The sequence below is a fragment of the Haemorhous mexicanus genome, chromosome 6 (genome assembly GCF_027477595.1).
Source record: "Haemorhous mexicanus isolate bHaeMex1 chromosome 6, bHaeMex1.pri, whole genome shotgun sequence".
Taxonomy (NCBI): Eukaryota; Metazoa; Chordata; class Aves; order Passeriformes; family Fringillidae; genus Haemorhous; species Haemorhous mexicanus.
In genome coordinates, this window is record NC_082346.1 from 5,368,357 (window position 1) to 5,384,797 (window position 16,441).

Here is a 16,441-nt window from a genome sequence, read left to right on the forward strand (position 1 = left end):
TTCAGAACTGCAGCACACAGAAGACTTCAGGAGTAGCCTGAACTTTCAGAAATATGGGCTAGGACAGGAGAATCCCACCTAGAACTTTCAGAAACATGACCAGGGCTAGGACAGGAGAATCCTACCTAGAAATCAAAGTCTAAAACTGTTGCCTGAGCTCTAGGAAGCACACACACAGATGGAAACTCTTAAAACTAGTACAATACTAAGAAAGGTTATTGGTAACACATATAAATAGTCCTGTATTTCATCAGAGCAATTGTGTACTTGTTTGATAGGGAAAGGCTTTATTATGATAGACCTGTCTCAAAATTATGTGTTGAAAAAGTTCTATGTTAAAAAGCTACTAGAAAATGTGCTTTTCATTGCTACATGCTTGGGTTGGTGGATAAAGTGTCTCAGAACAACTCTGTGCTCTCCTGGAGAGCACTGAGGGTATCAATTTTCCTTGAGAAATGCTAAATGAATTTTAAATTATAAGATCCCTTTAAAAAGCCACTGTAAGGCTAAACATTGTGTGAATGTTTATTTCTTTTAATATTTTTATTATGTTTTCTTTTATTATTTGTATTATGTTTTTCCTGTATCTCTAGGAGGCTCAGGGGTTCATTCCCCAGTTTTGTGACAGTGTTGTGGTAACAAAAGGGCTTAAAGGAGCAAGGTTGAGTTTAGTGAGATGCCTCAGTGGCACAGGTGGTGCTGCCCCATGGAGCCTCTTGTTGAACTGCTACTGCTGCCCTGTGCTGGCAGAAACTGATTTTTGCCTCCAAAAAACTTTTGGGTTGTTTTGGTAGTTAGCATAGGGGAGGAGTTCTTATGTTTTAACATTCCCAAACTTTGATAAAAAGCTTGAGATTTAGACTTTGTTATTTTAGTGTTTTCCCTTTCTCTCTAGTGAGTAAATGCCCCCAGGGCTGAATGCACTTAAAATACAAAAACAACATCAAACATTAGTCTAAACTCAAATGTACATTTTATCATATGTATGTATTTAAATCAGTGTGTGTTAGAGGCATCCCCTTCAAAAAGGCTTTCTGCAGGTAATCTCTGAAGCACAGAAATTGGTTTAATTCAGAAAAAAATTGGAGAATGGAAGCCAATTTATTTTTTATTTTACACTGATGCAATTTGTCTTATTTTCCCCAAAGGACACCATGGTTTAATGGATGGGGCTTTAATCTACCCAGAGGTCAGTCTTTGCTAGACAAGTGGAACCTTATTCCTGAGGGAATTGATATACTAATGACACATGGACCTCCCCTTGGTAAGTGAAACAAAAGTTCTGCGTGATTTTTGGTTTTTTTTGCATGAGAATTTTACTTTCAAAGTGAGCAAAGTTGATAATGCTGTAAGATATACTGTAATTGCACCCAGAGTAAAAACTGTGGATTGAAAAACTTTCTGAAAAAAGTGGAAAATTATGATTAGGCTTAACTGATTTGTTGAGTTTCCATTAAAAAAAACTTGAATTTTTTTATTAAATTCAAGCTAGGGAAGATCAAATATCTGACACCATAACCATTATAGTGTGACATTTTATTTAAGAGTAGTATTCATCTGACAACCAGTTTTCAATCCCTTATGACTTTTTAGAGATTGACTAAAACTTTTGAAACCTTTTCTCACTACAGTGTCGTGTCATTTAAGGTTTGAGAGTAGCAGTCAAGAGTTTGGAACTATGCAGTCACATATTCTCCTTGATAATGTCCTTGTAAACTTGGAATATGTAACAATAGTTTTAAAGGTATTAATTGGCTTATAAAAAATTTGTCAAGGAATAAAATTATGTTCTTAGATAATTGTTCCTAACTTGATCTAATGACAGGTGAGCACCAGCCTCTGAATGCATAATTTGTTTCTTCATTAGGTAACTAAAGTTTCTCATTTAGTTGAGTTTTGCTTGTCTTGTCAGTGTGAGTCATTCGCTGAGCTCAGGTTTAAGATTTAAACTAAGCTCTGCTAGTCCCAGGAGGACCCCAGGACACTCACCCAGCAAAGGCAGCACTTTTGGCATATCTGAAATCCTTGGAGCCCTCACTAAACCCTTTTGGGAAGTCCCACTCTCCTGTCTCCACCCCACAAGGCAAAATAATGCAATTTTCACTGCCTTTCCTCCAGACACACATGGCAGGCAGCCTGGGACTGTGGCTTCACTGTCTCGGCTGGGCTTGCAGCAACTGAGCCTCTTAGAAATGTCACTTATCAGGAAGGGTGGCAGTGGCTTTGTTGCCCTTACTGGGAGAAGAGTGATTTTTGTCAGGGTTTTAGGGTTTTTGCCAGGGTTTTAGGAAGTTCTTGTAACCCATGGGGTCACACAATCACAGGAAGTGGCCAAATCACAGTCACTTACTACATTTGTGGTAGTGGATGTGTAAAATCTGCTCAGAATTGCATGGGGCATTTCAATAAAATAAATCAGCATTTTAAGTGCTTCCAGGCTGGCTCAGTGTTCTTTTAGAGCTTCTTGGTTGCTGTGGAGTCAGGAATTAATGCATGCTTATTTTTTTTTTACCACAATTAAGTTAAGAGTCAGCAATCCAAGCTAAGGGCAGAAAAAAAGAAAAGTCCAGAAAAAGATTTTGACCAATGTATCACTGCTCCTTTTATATTCTGGTTAGTTTTTTAATGCTACTTAAGAAAATATTGTAAGAAGATCAGCAAATTCTCTTTAACCTTGCTGGAGCTGCCAGTGTGCTGCAAACCAGGGCGTTGAACAGCACTCTCTTAATCACTTCATTTTCCCAAAGAAGCAAAAAAGAAAACACAACCTCCAAGTGTGTTTATAATGTTTCATGAGTGCTGTTTTATATGGGTTGCTCATCCACCTGCTCTGAACTGGGTTCATACAGAAATACTGAGATGTTGCAGACACCAGTGAGTGCTGTCATTGAATAAGCCTGCTTAAATTTTGTGTTTGAAGGAGATAATGAAGCTCAGTTTCAAAAGGCTGGCACTGTGTCTTAACTTACAGGCACAGATTAGGTGTCAGTACTGTCCCTAAAAACAAGGGGCTCTAGGTCTCAGCCTGCATGAAAACATTGATAAAATACTATTTTGTAAATAAGTGCTTACTTATTAATGTTAAGTGAATATAAAGGGAGGTAGAGCTGTAACTGGACTCTTTGGTCACTCTAAAATGTAGCCAAGCTCATGTCCCAGCATGTTTTTACTAAAGTCAGTGGAATGGTGCTACAGCTGGACGTGGCTCCTGATTCCTCTTTCCTTGCTCATTCCCTTGTCCTGCTGATGTTTCCCATGCCAGTCCAGGCAGCAGGCTCCTGCAGGGACTGATGGCAGCTTTCTACATTCTTCTGAACTGTCCAGAAGACCAAGTGGCAGCGTGGTCAATTAGCAGTGGCTTGTTGGGAGCTGCTTTGTAATTTTTGCAGAGTGATGAGGGCTCAGAAGTGACCTGATGCCTGCAGACCACACTCCTCCAGAAGCTGTGGGAGTCTGTATTTTAAATCTTAGGGACTGATCGGTGGCTCAGCTCATCTTCCTGAGCTGCTTCATTTCTGGAGTAACCACAGAGCTGACTGCTGTAAGAGCCAGGGGAAAGGGAAGAAAAATCTGCAGCAGTGCCAGGAAAAATCTGCAGCAGTGCCCGGGGTTTCAAAGTGGAAGAAACCTCTAGTTCAAAAAAACAAATCACATCCAGGAAAAATATTCATGCAGATGGAGGGAGGAAATCTTAAAGACGATAAAGTGACAGTGAAAAACATTTCTTAAAAGCCATTGTGTGCTTTAATGGAGAGGTTATCACTGGAGATAATGGAATAAACCCTGTGTGAATGATGACTTCCTGAAAGACTGGGTGAAACCTCACCTGAATAGGGGAAATTACCAGCACTCATTGCTTTTTGCCTCCAGGTTTTCGAGACTGGGTTCCCAAGGAGCTGCAGAGAGTGGGCTGTGTGGAGCTGCTGAACACAGTGCAGAGGAGAGTCAGGCCCAAACTGCATGTCTTTGGTGGGATTCATGAAGGTAAGGAGCAGAGCTGTTCCCTGCTTCATCTCACATTTCCAGAGGCACACTTTGGTGGTGTATTGCAGTGGGAGATGGCAGATTGGATTAAAGTAGGGAGGGAGTTCAGGGAAGTGATTGCCTGCGTGGCACCTGGTAAATTTATTCCAGGATTACAGCAGACTCTTTCAGGAATGTGTGCTACATTTAGCCACCTACATCTTTCACTGTGCTGCAAAGGTTGCTCCATGCAGGTTATTTGAAAGCAATTCAAGTTTTGACAAACTCAGTTGGAGAAACAGATGAGATTCCCCGCACTTCTGAGCCAAAATGAAAATTATCCCCATTACTCCGAGCACAGGAGCTAAGAAAGATGCTGGAGGAGAAAAAGGAAATGTGCAGACAACTTGCTGCCTCTGCTCACCTCCCTCAGGGCATGAGGGGAAGCAGAAAGGAGGGCGTGTGAAGTCATCAGTCTCGTGTTTTAGGGGTGACATTCCCTCTCTGTGATGCCAGCACAGGCAGTGTGAGCATTGTGTCAGCTTCAGAAACAACCAGCTCAGTTTGTGGCACTGAGAGATTAAATACATTCTGGAGATACTTAAATATTTAACACAATTTTGTGGCTTTGATGTGCCTGAGAGACAAACACTAGGAGTTCTGCCTGAGAGAGAGTGGAAGACTTCATGACCCCAGAACTCAAAATTACACATTAAATGTTTTATATTCTCCCCCTGGAGGATTCTCCATTGTCTCTAACTAGGTTCTCCATAGGCCTAAAGATTTCAGGACTTCATAAAAGCAAAATAAAAAGAGGACAGCTCTCTCTGCCAGTGGTGTTGGTTTTTCTGAAGCCCTTGTGACTTCATACAATGATTTCCATGCCTGGCATCTGCAAATAAAGAGTTTATACTGGGAATACTGACATGACCCTCTGATAGAGGCATAAATAACAGTCCTTTAATGCACCCATTAAAAAGATTGGTTATTTTGTACAAATATTAGTCCTCACATGTTAAAAATAGATGAATGTGGCAAGGCTCCCAGCTGAAATGTGTAAATTGTAAATTTGGGTGGTGAAACTTGTGGTTGTAATAGTGCTAAGGATGGAAGAGGAGAGTGTCTGAATGTACAGGACCATCATTATGAGAAAGCACCACGTTTAAATCTCCTGGGAAAGATGGCAGAACATATTAAAAGTGAGCATTCAAATAAATTCTTGTAAAAATACCAACAAAAATTTAAAATAATTTCTAGTACTTACACAGAAGACATAAGAATGGCTTGTTTCAGTACAGGAAGAAATAGCAAAGTGTAAAGACTCAGAGTGCAATTAATTTCTATCCAACCTCAGGTGGGATGAAAATGCACCACATTCCCTTGAACCAAGAGAGGCCATCCACACATTTTGGTGATGCAGGTTTTTCCCCCTGGTTGATAAGCAAAACAACCACAAACAAGGTTTTTTCCCAGCGTGAGATGATCTAGATCCAAATTGCCAGTCTAAATAAATAAAGTGATACAGGTGGACAGGGAAGCAATTCTGAAGTGATTATTCTTTCTGATAGGCACTGTAGGTAGCTGTATTTATCTGAGCTTTCAGACAGCAGTGATCTGCACTCCATCATAATGGTTTAAAAGGAAAAACCTTTTTCCTCTGTGGGTTTGCAATGGGAAGCTTTCTTCCTCCATGAAAGGAAGGGGATTTTTTTCCAATTTTTTTTTTTTAAAGTACATTTGGGCCAAATACTTCCTGGATGTTTTCAAGCTTCCTTGATAGCTTTTTGTGGATGTCAGCTGAAAACACACATCCTTTTCTAAAATTCTTTTGAAATACATATATAAATTAAATAATGGAGCCATAGAATTGTTTGGACTGGAAGGGACTTAAGGATCATCTCATTCCAAGCCCTCTGCCAAGGACAGGGATGCTTCCCACTATCCCAGGATGCTCTGAGCCCTGTCCAGCCTAGCTTTGAACACTCTGGGGATGGGGCAGACACAGCTTCCCTGGGCAGCCTGAGGATGTGCATGTGTGTGTTTTTAACCTGCTGAGAAGCTCCTGAGGTCTCAGAAGCTGATGTCTCAGCTTTCAGCTTTTTTTAGTTTTCCCATTCTGTGCTGCTTTAGTGGGTGGGTCTGAGCTTCACATAAGGGGATGGTGAGCTCTCTGCACAGAGCAGGGAGACAAAACAATTCCTGCCCCAGCTGGGCACCAAGGACAAATGAGCCAAATCTCAGCCCCAAGAGCACAAACCCCGTGGGCTGGAGAGAGAAAAACAAGCAGGGTGGGACTGCCTGGGCTAAAGCTGGAATGGGACAATGAACTGCAAGGTGCAAATGGAGCAGAACTGATCCCAGGGAGAGACCCCGGGAGCGCTCGTGCATTTTGGGGCCATTTTGGTTCATCTTGGGTGCAGCCCTGGCTGGGCTCTGGTGCTGCCCAAGGTGGGTCCATGGAGGAGATCCTTGGAATAAATCCCTGCTCTATTCTTTAGCTCTGTCCAGCCTCTGCTCTAGGGCAGCCTGCACAAGGCATCAAGGCAGTGTGAGCAGCAGCTGGGCAGTGCTGGGATGAGGAACTGGGTGATAAGGGCCAGCACAGGGGAGGTGACAGAGTTCAGGTCGTTTGTTGGAGAGGGGGTGGTGAGGCTTAACTGAAGTTACTTCAAAATCTTTTGCTTCTGAATGGTCTTTTTCTTCTGACAGGCATGCAAGCTATAACTCACTAATTAAGTAATTAGAAAAAGAACATGTGTGGTTTGTGTTTCTGCCACACTCCGTTGCAACAGAGGATTTTCCAGGGGTGAAAAAAGGTTTGTACATAAACCAAAAGTGCCTGTTCTTATCTCAAACACAGCCCACTGGGTTTTTTCCAGTTGAGCATTTGTGGCAGAGGTACCAGCAGTGGCTGGTGTCATTTTGAAGGGGTCAGTTTGGTTTTATTGCACAGCAGGGATGCCCCAGCAGGCTTGGGGTGCTCCATGTGTAACTGGCAGTTGATGGCTTGGGAAGCTGCCCTAGAGCAGAGGCTGGACAGAGCTAAAGAATAAAGCAGGGATTTATTCCAAGGATCTCCTCCATGGACCCACCTTGGGCAGCACAAGAGCCCAGCCAGGGCTGCACCCAAGATGAACCAAAATGGCCCCAAAATGCACGAGCGCTCCCGGGGTCTCTCCCTGGGATCAGTTCTGCTCCATTTGCACCTTGCAGTTCATTGTCCCATTCCAGCTTTAGCCCAGGCAGTCCCACCCTGCTTGTTTTTCTCTCTCCAGCCCACGGGGTTTGTGCTCTTGGGGCTGAGATTTGGATCATTTGTCCTTGGTGCCCAGCTGGAGCAGGAATTGTTTTGTCTCCCTGCTCTGTGCAAAGAGCTCACCATCCCCTCATGTGAAGCTCAGACCCACCCACTAAAGCAGCACAGAATGTGAAAAATAGAAAAGCTGAAACCTGAGGCATCCCAGTGAGTGTGCCCCCTTGTCCCCACAGGTTATGGGATCATGACAGATGGCTACACCACCTACATCAACGCCTCCACGTGCACAGTCAGCTTCCAGCCCACCAACCCTCCCATCATCTTTGACCTTCCCACCCCTCAAGGATCCTGAAGCACTACTGGGGAAGGTCTATAAACTGCCATTTTCTAATTGAAAACTTACATTCATGTTTATTTCAAATAGGGGCTAGGGGGGATTTTGGGGGAGCTGTGGGGGGGTTTTGTTTTGGGGTGGGGTTTGGGGTTTTTTTTTGTTTGTTTTGTTTTCTTTTATTTGTAAATTGCTGGTGCAAAAGAAGCAAGAAGAGAAGTTAGAGGTTGTGCTTTTTGGAAATGCAGCATTCATTTTAAATTGATAAAGCGTTGTGAATTTGTAAAATGAATTTTGTTTTTCAATAAATTTGCCATTGTAAATTGTTATAGTGTTCTCAAAAGGACAGCCAAGCTTTCTTTTAATAAGTGAGAGACCTTATTTTAATATTATATTATAAGCTAAAAAATAGGCAGCATTTAAATACACCCATATTTGCACAACTTTTGTTATTGTCGGGATTTTTAAGCGTCTTCTTTTTCCCTAGGTTTAAATGTTAGCTTTTTATCTCAATTTATATCAATTTTTTTAGTAGCACAAACAATGTTTTGGGGTCCATTTACCTCTTGACATGTGTGCATGTACTTTAACTTGTTTCTATTCATGGTAGAATGCAGCAAGGGGAGAATAGACTTCTCAGTTGTTTGTCTCTGCCTGCTTTATAAAGACTGATCTTGATAGCCACAGCCTGTATGTGATATCTACCTTCTGTTGTTCCTTTTTTTAAATTATTTTAGCTTTAAAAGACTGGGGGTGAAAGCTGCAAAGAGCAGGTATTTCATGCAGTAAAAAAAAAGAAAAAAAATTGTAAATGCGGACTCCTTTTAAATATGAATTTATATATATATGTATTTTTTGTGCATTATAACTAAGCTAGGATTTAATATTGCCAGTATAGCATCTGCAAAATTATGCTGTACAGCACATCTAAATAATGAAGGATGTGACACGTTTTTCCAAGTGCTCAAGGCCTTCAAGAGCCCGAGTTAAATCTTTGTTTTAGTTCAGGCATGTATAGAGTCAAATGGATACAATCAAGCCTAAATAAAATAAGGCTTAGTTGTCCTTTATATTTAAATATTCTTCTTGTCTTTTTTATTTCCTTTCTCTTATTTTGCACTGTGTGTAAATGCAATCTCACTAGCACAAAATATTGTTGCAGATAGTTATTTCTGTTCCACCACTGTAAATGCTATTGAGCTTCGTTCTGTTTTATGTTACCTTGTTAATGGAATTTAGAAAAGCAGTTGTTTCTTTAAATTTATTGTGATATTCTATCTAGCGGCCTTTATATGCAAATAAAATTGCGAGATTTTTAAATACGTGGTTCAGGGGAATTCTGTGCTTTTTTTTTGTGGTATGAACAATTTTGGGGAGTGATGATAAGGGTAAGTTAGAAGTTTTCTATTTCTCAACACATCTATATTGCAGCCCATTCATCAGATGGCAGCTGGGCCAGTGGAGCACTCAGAGTTTCCCTTCTGTTTCTGTGCCATCCATCTCTCATTCCTTTCAGGCAGAAGGGATTTTGTCTTTAGGTGTTGTGTGACCAAGTTTAAGCCTTGTGGGACCCTCCTCCAGATGACACCAGGAGGAATTGATCAGGCAATAAGCTTTTTGCTGCCTCACTGGGTCATTAGCACCAAGCTGCAGGTGTCTCATGCTCTCACCCACTCTGGGTTTAAAAATGAATAGTCAGTGGGTGAAATACAGCAATTTTTTTGTGGATCTCCAGTCAGTTTTGTGGCTGCAGCAGAATCCAGCACTGGCAGGGCAGGAGGGTTGTGGGCATGCCAGGGGGATCACAAACACTGCTGGTGGTGCTGCATACAGGTCTATAGATAATAACAGAGTCTTCTTCCAAACCAGGAGCTATGGCTGCAAAAATCTGCTTTCAGACATGAGAAAATAAGGTGCAGTTTGCATGAATCTGCATCCTCAGTAACAACAACACCTGGACAGAGCATCCCCATTTACCTTACCAGGTTGGTAATTTTGGACATTATTTTGATACAAAGGTTAGAAATATTAGACAAACAAAATAGACAAACAAATCCAAGGCTCTTGCAACAGAGTACAACTTAGAGGGCCATTGTCTTTATTTTGATGCAACATGCATGTCACAGATCTTGGCCAAAATCTTCAGATTTATAAGGCTGCTATACCAAAGTCTTTTTTGGGGAAGAAGCTGCTCTATGTCTTAAATCTAGTTCTTGTTTTGTATGTGGGATTCCTTGTCAGGTTTCCTTAGGAAATACAGACAGGTACCTTCACTCCTTAAGGATATCTGCCTCACTTTGCTTGCAGTGCTGCTTATTATCAGCTGAGCCAGAGGAAGAAAGGTCACCAAATATTAGTCCTTACTTTTGGGTCTAGATGCAGGGTCTGTCTTGTGGGGTTTTTTTTCAGCTAGCGGTAAGAACACAAGGAAATTGGTTTTGACACTCACAGCTGGCAAAGAGCTTTTGAGAGTCCTTGGAAGACAAGCAATTCTTGGAGCACACAGAAATCATGTGTGTAGCACACCTTGCATTATTCTGTCTCACTGATCTCCTGCTTGTTGTCACTGCAGAAGGAGGAAGTCCCACAGCCTCAGATGCTCTGCAGTGCCATGAATTTTCAGGTGAGCAGAGAATAACCACTGTTGCTCTCCAGCCTTCTGGAGAGCCTGGCACCTCTTCATTAGCTACAGCAGGAGGCCCATGGCACCAGGCTGTCGTGTCTCTGCCTCTTACAGAAACTGGGTTATTGCAAAAGCAAAAATCCCAAGCCAGCAGCTTTGTTCCAGCACTTGAGCAGACTTCTGGCAGCAAAAGGAGTGGAAGCTCATCCAGGAGTGTGCCTTGGGTAAAACTGGTGGTGAGGACAGCCCAGAAGCAGTGCTGGGAGGGAGCAGATCTTTAGCAACCTCTGGAATAACCTCTAAGTCGGTACCTGTAGCCATGGGTGTCCTAAAGGTGTGAGTCCTGGTTTCAGCTCTTTGCCACGTGGCTTTTTGGCCCTGTGGTGCAGCAGATGTGTTACTAAGGGGTTCTGCACTGGCATACAAGGGCCTGGATTTGTCACAGCAGGTTGAGGCTTCCTCCTACCATTTAGACACATCAAGGACAGTCACTGCCGTGTCATCAGTTGGTGCTGGTGCTAAATGCAGCTGTTAATTTACAGAGGTAAGTCTTCAGGGGTACTTCCTAACCATCTGGTTTCTCCTGGTGTTTTTTTCTCTCAGGCTCTGTCAGCTTCACCCTGCTGGTGGTTCAGCACTGAGCTCATTCTCCTCCATGCCAGGGTATTTTAAATTTTGCTCCCTCCATTTTTCTTTTGTCCTTTCAGAAATTGATCTAGTTTTGCTCTTCTGAGGAAACTCTCATTTTGGCTAGCAGCAATTACAAAAAAGGCCAGACAAATATTAGACTTTGGCTTTTTTTTCTTGTTGTGCTCCTTGGAGATTTTGAAATGTCTCTAGGATACCTGTGTGTGCTGTCACAGGCAGGTCATTTTCCTTTGCTGGATGTCAGCCATATCTGACAATCAGGGTGACTGGGAGGCAGCATGGATTGTAGAAGTTTGATTTCACAGGGAGGCAAAAGTGTGTGATGAATCTGCTTCTTTTCAAGGATCTTTCACTACTGAAAGTAGCTTGATGCATGTATGCAGAACAAACCTTGGGTAATAAGTCTTTCTTTGGGGTCTGGTCCAAGCCCACTGAACTCACCAGCAGTCTTTCTATTGACTTCAGCTGGCTCTGGATCAGACACCTGCCATCCCTCTGGACTGTGCTCCTGCCTATTACTCATCCTTCCAGCTGGAAGAGATGGTGCTTGGGTAAGATGCAGGAAACTGGTTGGGAAGAGAGCCCTACCTATTGCAAGTGCTGAACCCTCCCAGGTGATTGATTAACAGCAGTGCAGTCGATTAACCTTTCTTCCTGTGAGAGCAGCTCCCATCTCCTCATCTCCACGAGGCTGAGAGCAGTCAAGGCCTTCAGCAGGGCAGGGCTGAGGAGCAGGATGTTCCCCGGAGGTGATTGCTTCCCATTTCTCCCTGCATAGTGGATTTAGTGAATTCAGCAGACCTTGGGGTCAAGCATTTATTAGGCTAAGAGACTGTCAAATCAATCTGCTCTACTCCAGGCAAGTTCTACCAGGAGGATGGGTTTTGCCAAGACTCTGTCTCAGCAATAGATTGATGACTGGCTCGTGGTTGAGGCTGCCTTTCTCTTTTCCATTTTCTGTGGATCAGAGTTTTTCCCCTCACTGACACTGATATTTTCTCCTTAGACAAATTTCATCAAGGAAACTCTTGGAAACTATCTGGAATTTAAGTCACAGGGAGTGACTTAAAGTCCAAACTCTGGAGTCCTTCCATTCTGTGTTATATTGACTCCAGGGCCTTTCTTGAGGGCTTGCTTTTTGACTACAGGTGTTTGAATTACATTTCTGGAATTTTCTTTTAACCACTTCTCTCCCTCATCCTCCCATGTCTTTTTTTCAACCTAATATTCTCTAGCAGTTACAGGCAGGTAGGGATTCTGATTTTTCTCTGCCTAACATCACAGCTTCTTAATGAAAAGAGAAATGCATTGTAAAAGCAGCTGTATTTCCTTTCCTTTGTACCAATCCTAACTTCCTTGCAGGCTCCTCATTTGCTGTGACCAGGCTGTTGAGCACTATCACCAGCTAATTTACTTGAGCTGCCCAAATGAAATTGTGTTGTGCTCAGGCTTGGCCAGGGATGTCAGCTGCCAGAGGACACCCCTGTGAGCAGGTTCCAGCTGCCAGAGCTCTGCAGAAATGCAAGGAAAGGGAGTCCAGCACAGCAGTGCAGTCTAAGTGCAGCATGGAAGACTAAAGTCAGGTTTGAACATTTTCAACCTCCATTTCCTGCCAGCCTAACCGAGGGAAAATGCAAGAGAAGTCTGAGTGGGCTCAGTGCTCTAAATCAGTTTCCAGTGATCCACATTGATTTGTTTCTTCCCCTGCAGTCATCCCTTTCCTGCCTGCACCTCTGGCAGGAGCCAGCAGTGCTGCAGTGATTCCATTAGGATGCGGCTATGTGGATACATCTCATTTTGCTTTCCCTCTTGTTTTCCTCAGGGTCAATTTGCTTTCCTGATTGATTATAGAACAGAATCAGAGGAGCCCTTCATTTCCTCTGGGCAGCATTTCCCTGTAATTCTTAGCACACAGCTCAGTCACTTACTTTGTGAAGGTTTGCATTCACAAAAGGAGGTGTGACAAAAACTTGAGTTCAGGATGACTGAGTGAACAGCCCACCCTCACCTCTTCCCCAAACAGTGGGTGCTACTTCTTTAGGTAGGTGTCAGTGGTGCAATAGGGCTTGTCAGATTTATGGACTCAGGAGCATAAAGTCCAAGGAGTTCAGATAAATGGCAACATATCCAAAAATTTGGGCTAGAAAGCACAGACTTAAAGTATAAAATAAAAGGAATTGCATTAAGTTGTATTTTTTTATTACCATTACTGTTGAAGTGGCTCAGAAGTGTCAGTCTGTTGGGCCCTCAGTTACTAAAGGAACTGCACCACAAATATGAGGGGTTTTGCATGTTGTGCTCAAGCATTTCCAACATTCACTCTTGTGCAAGGACCACGGCAAAATATTTTCTTTTCTGGTGACTTGCAGCAATTGCAGGGAGAATGTGAACTGTTTTATGAGCACTATCATGGACTCTTTAAGAGGTCTGAAGCAGATAGAAAATGTGCATTATTGTGAGGTACAAACTGCAGATCTGTCAGTAACACCACCCTGTTATTGGATTTGTGTTAGGAGGTATCTGGAGAATTTTGAAGGCTCTGTTTGAGCATCATATTGACACTACAAGGCTCAAGCCCAGCTCTGGCTGGGAGACGGGCAGTTCCTAAGAGGAGCTAAATTGTATTGATTAAGGTCTCCTAATCAACAGAATGACTTCTTGCACAAAGTGCTATTGAATTTTCTGCAGACTTGAAACTACAAAACACATAGACTTATCCATAATCAATTACATTCAGTACAAAACTTTGAGACCCAAGAGCTGTATCAGTTTAAAATGAAATTCAGGTTGTTTGTTTTTATAAGTGATTTGCATTTCTATTACCAAATTGAAGTCAGATTTTCAGATATGTTTAGGTTGCCAGTAACACTCCTGAATACCCCATCACTTGTTGTATCTGGAAACACGTTAAAAAAATCCTGGGTTTTTTGGCATGTCTTATAAAAAAATTCTTACCTGTTGTTCTAAGATTTTTCTGGAGGTGCTGTAGGTACCAGTCAGACTTTAGCACAGTGGATAGTCAGATAATAAAATTTACTTTTCTTAGTATAATGCCCTGCAGCAAACTGTCAGCTGTGTGAATAAAAGCTGGAGCTCTCAGCTGCACTCCAGGAGCACAAAGACTTCCCTGATTTGGTGTTCCTTGTCAAACGTGGTCAGAGGGTCCCTCCACGGTGCAGTCTGAGTCAAACAAGAATCAGAGAAAAGCAAAAAGCCAATAATTGTGCTATTTTTACTGCCACAGTTACACCAGTGGCCTGTAGCCAAACTGAGGATGGAATTCTTATTTCCTGATTTTTTGCTGCTGTTTAGTTCCTCATAACTTTTTCTTTGGAAAGATCACACAATGAGAATGAATCAGCTTTCTTATCCTCATTTGGAGAAACAAAATAATTTGAAAGCCCACAAAAGATTTCACATGAAAACTACGATTTGAGCCAAAAATAACCAATAGATAACAGAAAGGGCATTTGGGAGACAAACTGGATTTCCAGGCTGGAATACACAGGTTGTAGTTTTGGCAAATGTTGGACAAACAGGTAGTTTATGACTTGTTTACTGGAATCTTCCTTCTTAAGGGGCTGTGTGTGCCAAAATTCCAGGGCAGGAACAAATCCAGGACCCTCCAACCCCAGGTTTTTCTTTTGTTTGGAGAGGGGAGGGGGGGTTTGGGAGGTTTTTTTGTGTGCGTGTGTGGAGTAGTTCCCAAGGCACTATTCCTTAGTAGGAAGTGCTCTTTGTTGAAATCTTAATCCCAGTTTACTTTTGTTCAGACCAGCCAGTTGCACTTGTATGTGTCACACAGTCCATTTTTTCCCCCTGAAGCTGCATTTTGATAGTTTTTGTTCCCAGCTTAAAGCCAAGCCTGAACAATGGGGGCAGGTACACGGCGTGGCTGCACTGATGATTTAGAGTTTGCTGGCTTTTATTTGGAACAAGAGGAAAGCTGCTCTGGTGTCAGCAGTCATTACCTTCTGCCTGTGATGTGCTTTCCCCACACTGTGGCACTTGAGAGGCTGCTTTGTGAAAACAGACTTTTCCAAGGAACAAATTATCCATCCCCAGTGCAGTAACCATATGCAGACAGCCCCTGCTGCAGCTCTGGCTTTCACCAGTATCATTTACAGACCTGGATATTTGTAGAAATGCCAGTTAAGCTGTGGTGGCACTGTTTGTCACAAAAAGCTTGGCCATATAATAAAAAATACCCCAGTTTCTGTTGCCAGACAATTTGAAGAGAGCTCCTGCTGCAGTAAATCATATACTGATTGATAAAATTATATATTATAATAATAAATTGTATATATTATAATATTACTTGATATATACAACATATATTATATGTTCTTCTACATGATACATAATATATTCTACAATCTATAATCTATAATCTATAATCTATAATATCATATACAATGTATAATATATTATATATATGTTATATATGTTATATAACATAAATTCTATATTTTATATATGCTATCTACTATCTACTATATAATATATATTATCTATTAATTTATGATTATATATAATTATATATTTTATATGTAATAGATACATTATAATATCTAATACATAATATATAATACATAACATATTATACATTATATATTATATATAATATATAATAATGATATATATTATATATAATGATATATATTAATAATGATATATATTATAATGATATATAATTTTATATATTATGCAGATAATAATAATAATGACAACAACGATAATCATAATGATAATAATGATAATAATAATAATAATATAGTCCTTGCATTGTTACAGAATGGTAGCGTGGAGTTTCAGCATTTCTGGGAATCTTGGTGAAGTTGGTGATGCTGCTCGTGGGTGTCAGGGGTGCAGGGCTGGCTGCTGTGAAACCACAGACAAAGCAGTGAGACTTGGCAGGTTGTAGGAGGATATAAAAGTTGTTGGAAAAAGTTGTTGTAGGAAGATAATAAAGTTGTTGTTCACTTCGGTAGGACAGAGCAGTCCTCAAGCCCAAGAGCAGGGCAATGGAAGAAATCCTGGAAGTGTGTCTAGTAGGTTTTTTGGCAGCTGGGAAAAATGACAGATTTCAAGGGGTTTCCACAAAGCCTACTCCCTCCTCCAAGCACACATCAAACAAGAGCATCTTTCCTGAGGTAAGTCTGACCCTCAGCAATCACAGCCCTGATTTTAGCAATGACTGTGAGGCACAATGCACGTGCCTATGAATTAATCATCTGCATCATCCTGCACGTTGACTCGTGTGTTTAGTCACTGAAATAGCTGTGTGCACTTCCCCGGCCTCTGAAAAGCAGTTTGTGCCTGTGCTGAGGGGTGTTTGTCACTCCACACGTGGGCTGGCAGGGTGCTGACTTAACATCCAGGTCAGTTGCTGCTTTTCCCTTTGAGGAAAAGGTAGAAGGTCCTCATGGCAAATGAAGCCCCTCTGATCTTCAACCCTGTCCATGTGCAAGTGAGTAAGTAGGTTAAACTGTTCACAAAATGAGAGAATCTTCTGAGGAGTGACACAAAGTGGCAGTAGCAAAACTGAAAAGCAGCCCATTGTGTTTTGCTCTGGGCTGTACCTGCCAGTGTACTGAGGACTGAGCACAGTTTTTGATTG

At 41.8% G+C, this 16,441-nt stretch overlaps 1 protein-coding gene across 11 annotated transcripts in view; it reads left to right on the forward strand.

Moving 5' to 3' along the window:
* Window positions 1-16,441, forward strand: part of MPPED2 (metallophosphoesterase domain containing 2) — a 154,834-nt gene that overhangs the window by 109,326 nt on the left and 29,067 nt on the right. For 4 of the 11 annotated variants that reach the window (XR_009486788.1, XR_009486785.1, XR_009486787.1 and 1 more), the window contains exons 5-9: window positions 1,149-1,264; window positions 3,871-3,984; window positions 9,420-9,535; window positions 10,123-10,173; window positions 15,813-15,974. Coding sequence is in view for 5 of the 11 variants with exons in the window: in XM_059848370.1 (XP_059704353.1) it covers window positions 1,149-1,264; window positions 3,871-3,984; window positions 7,428-7,546 (349 nt within the window). In the remaining 6 variants the exon portion in view is untranslated. Of the gene's footprint in view, window positions 1-1,148; window positions 1,265-3,870; window positions 3,985-7,427; window positions 7,676-9,419; window positions 9,536-10,122; window positions 10,174-15,812; window positions 15,975-16,441 lie in introns of those variants that run through there. The other 7 variants (XM_059848367.1, XM_059848368.1, XR_009486790.1 and 4 more) reach the window with 6 other exon arrangements.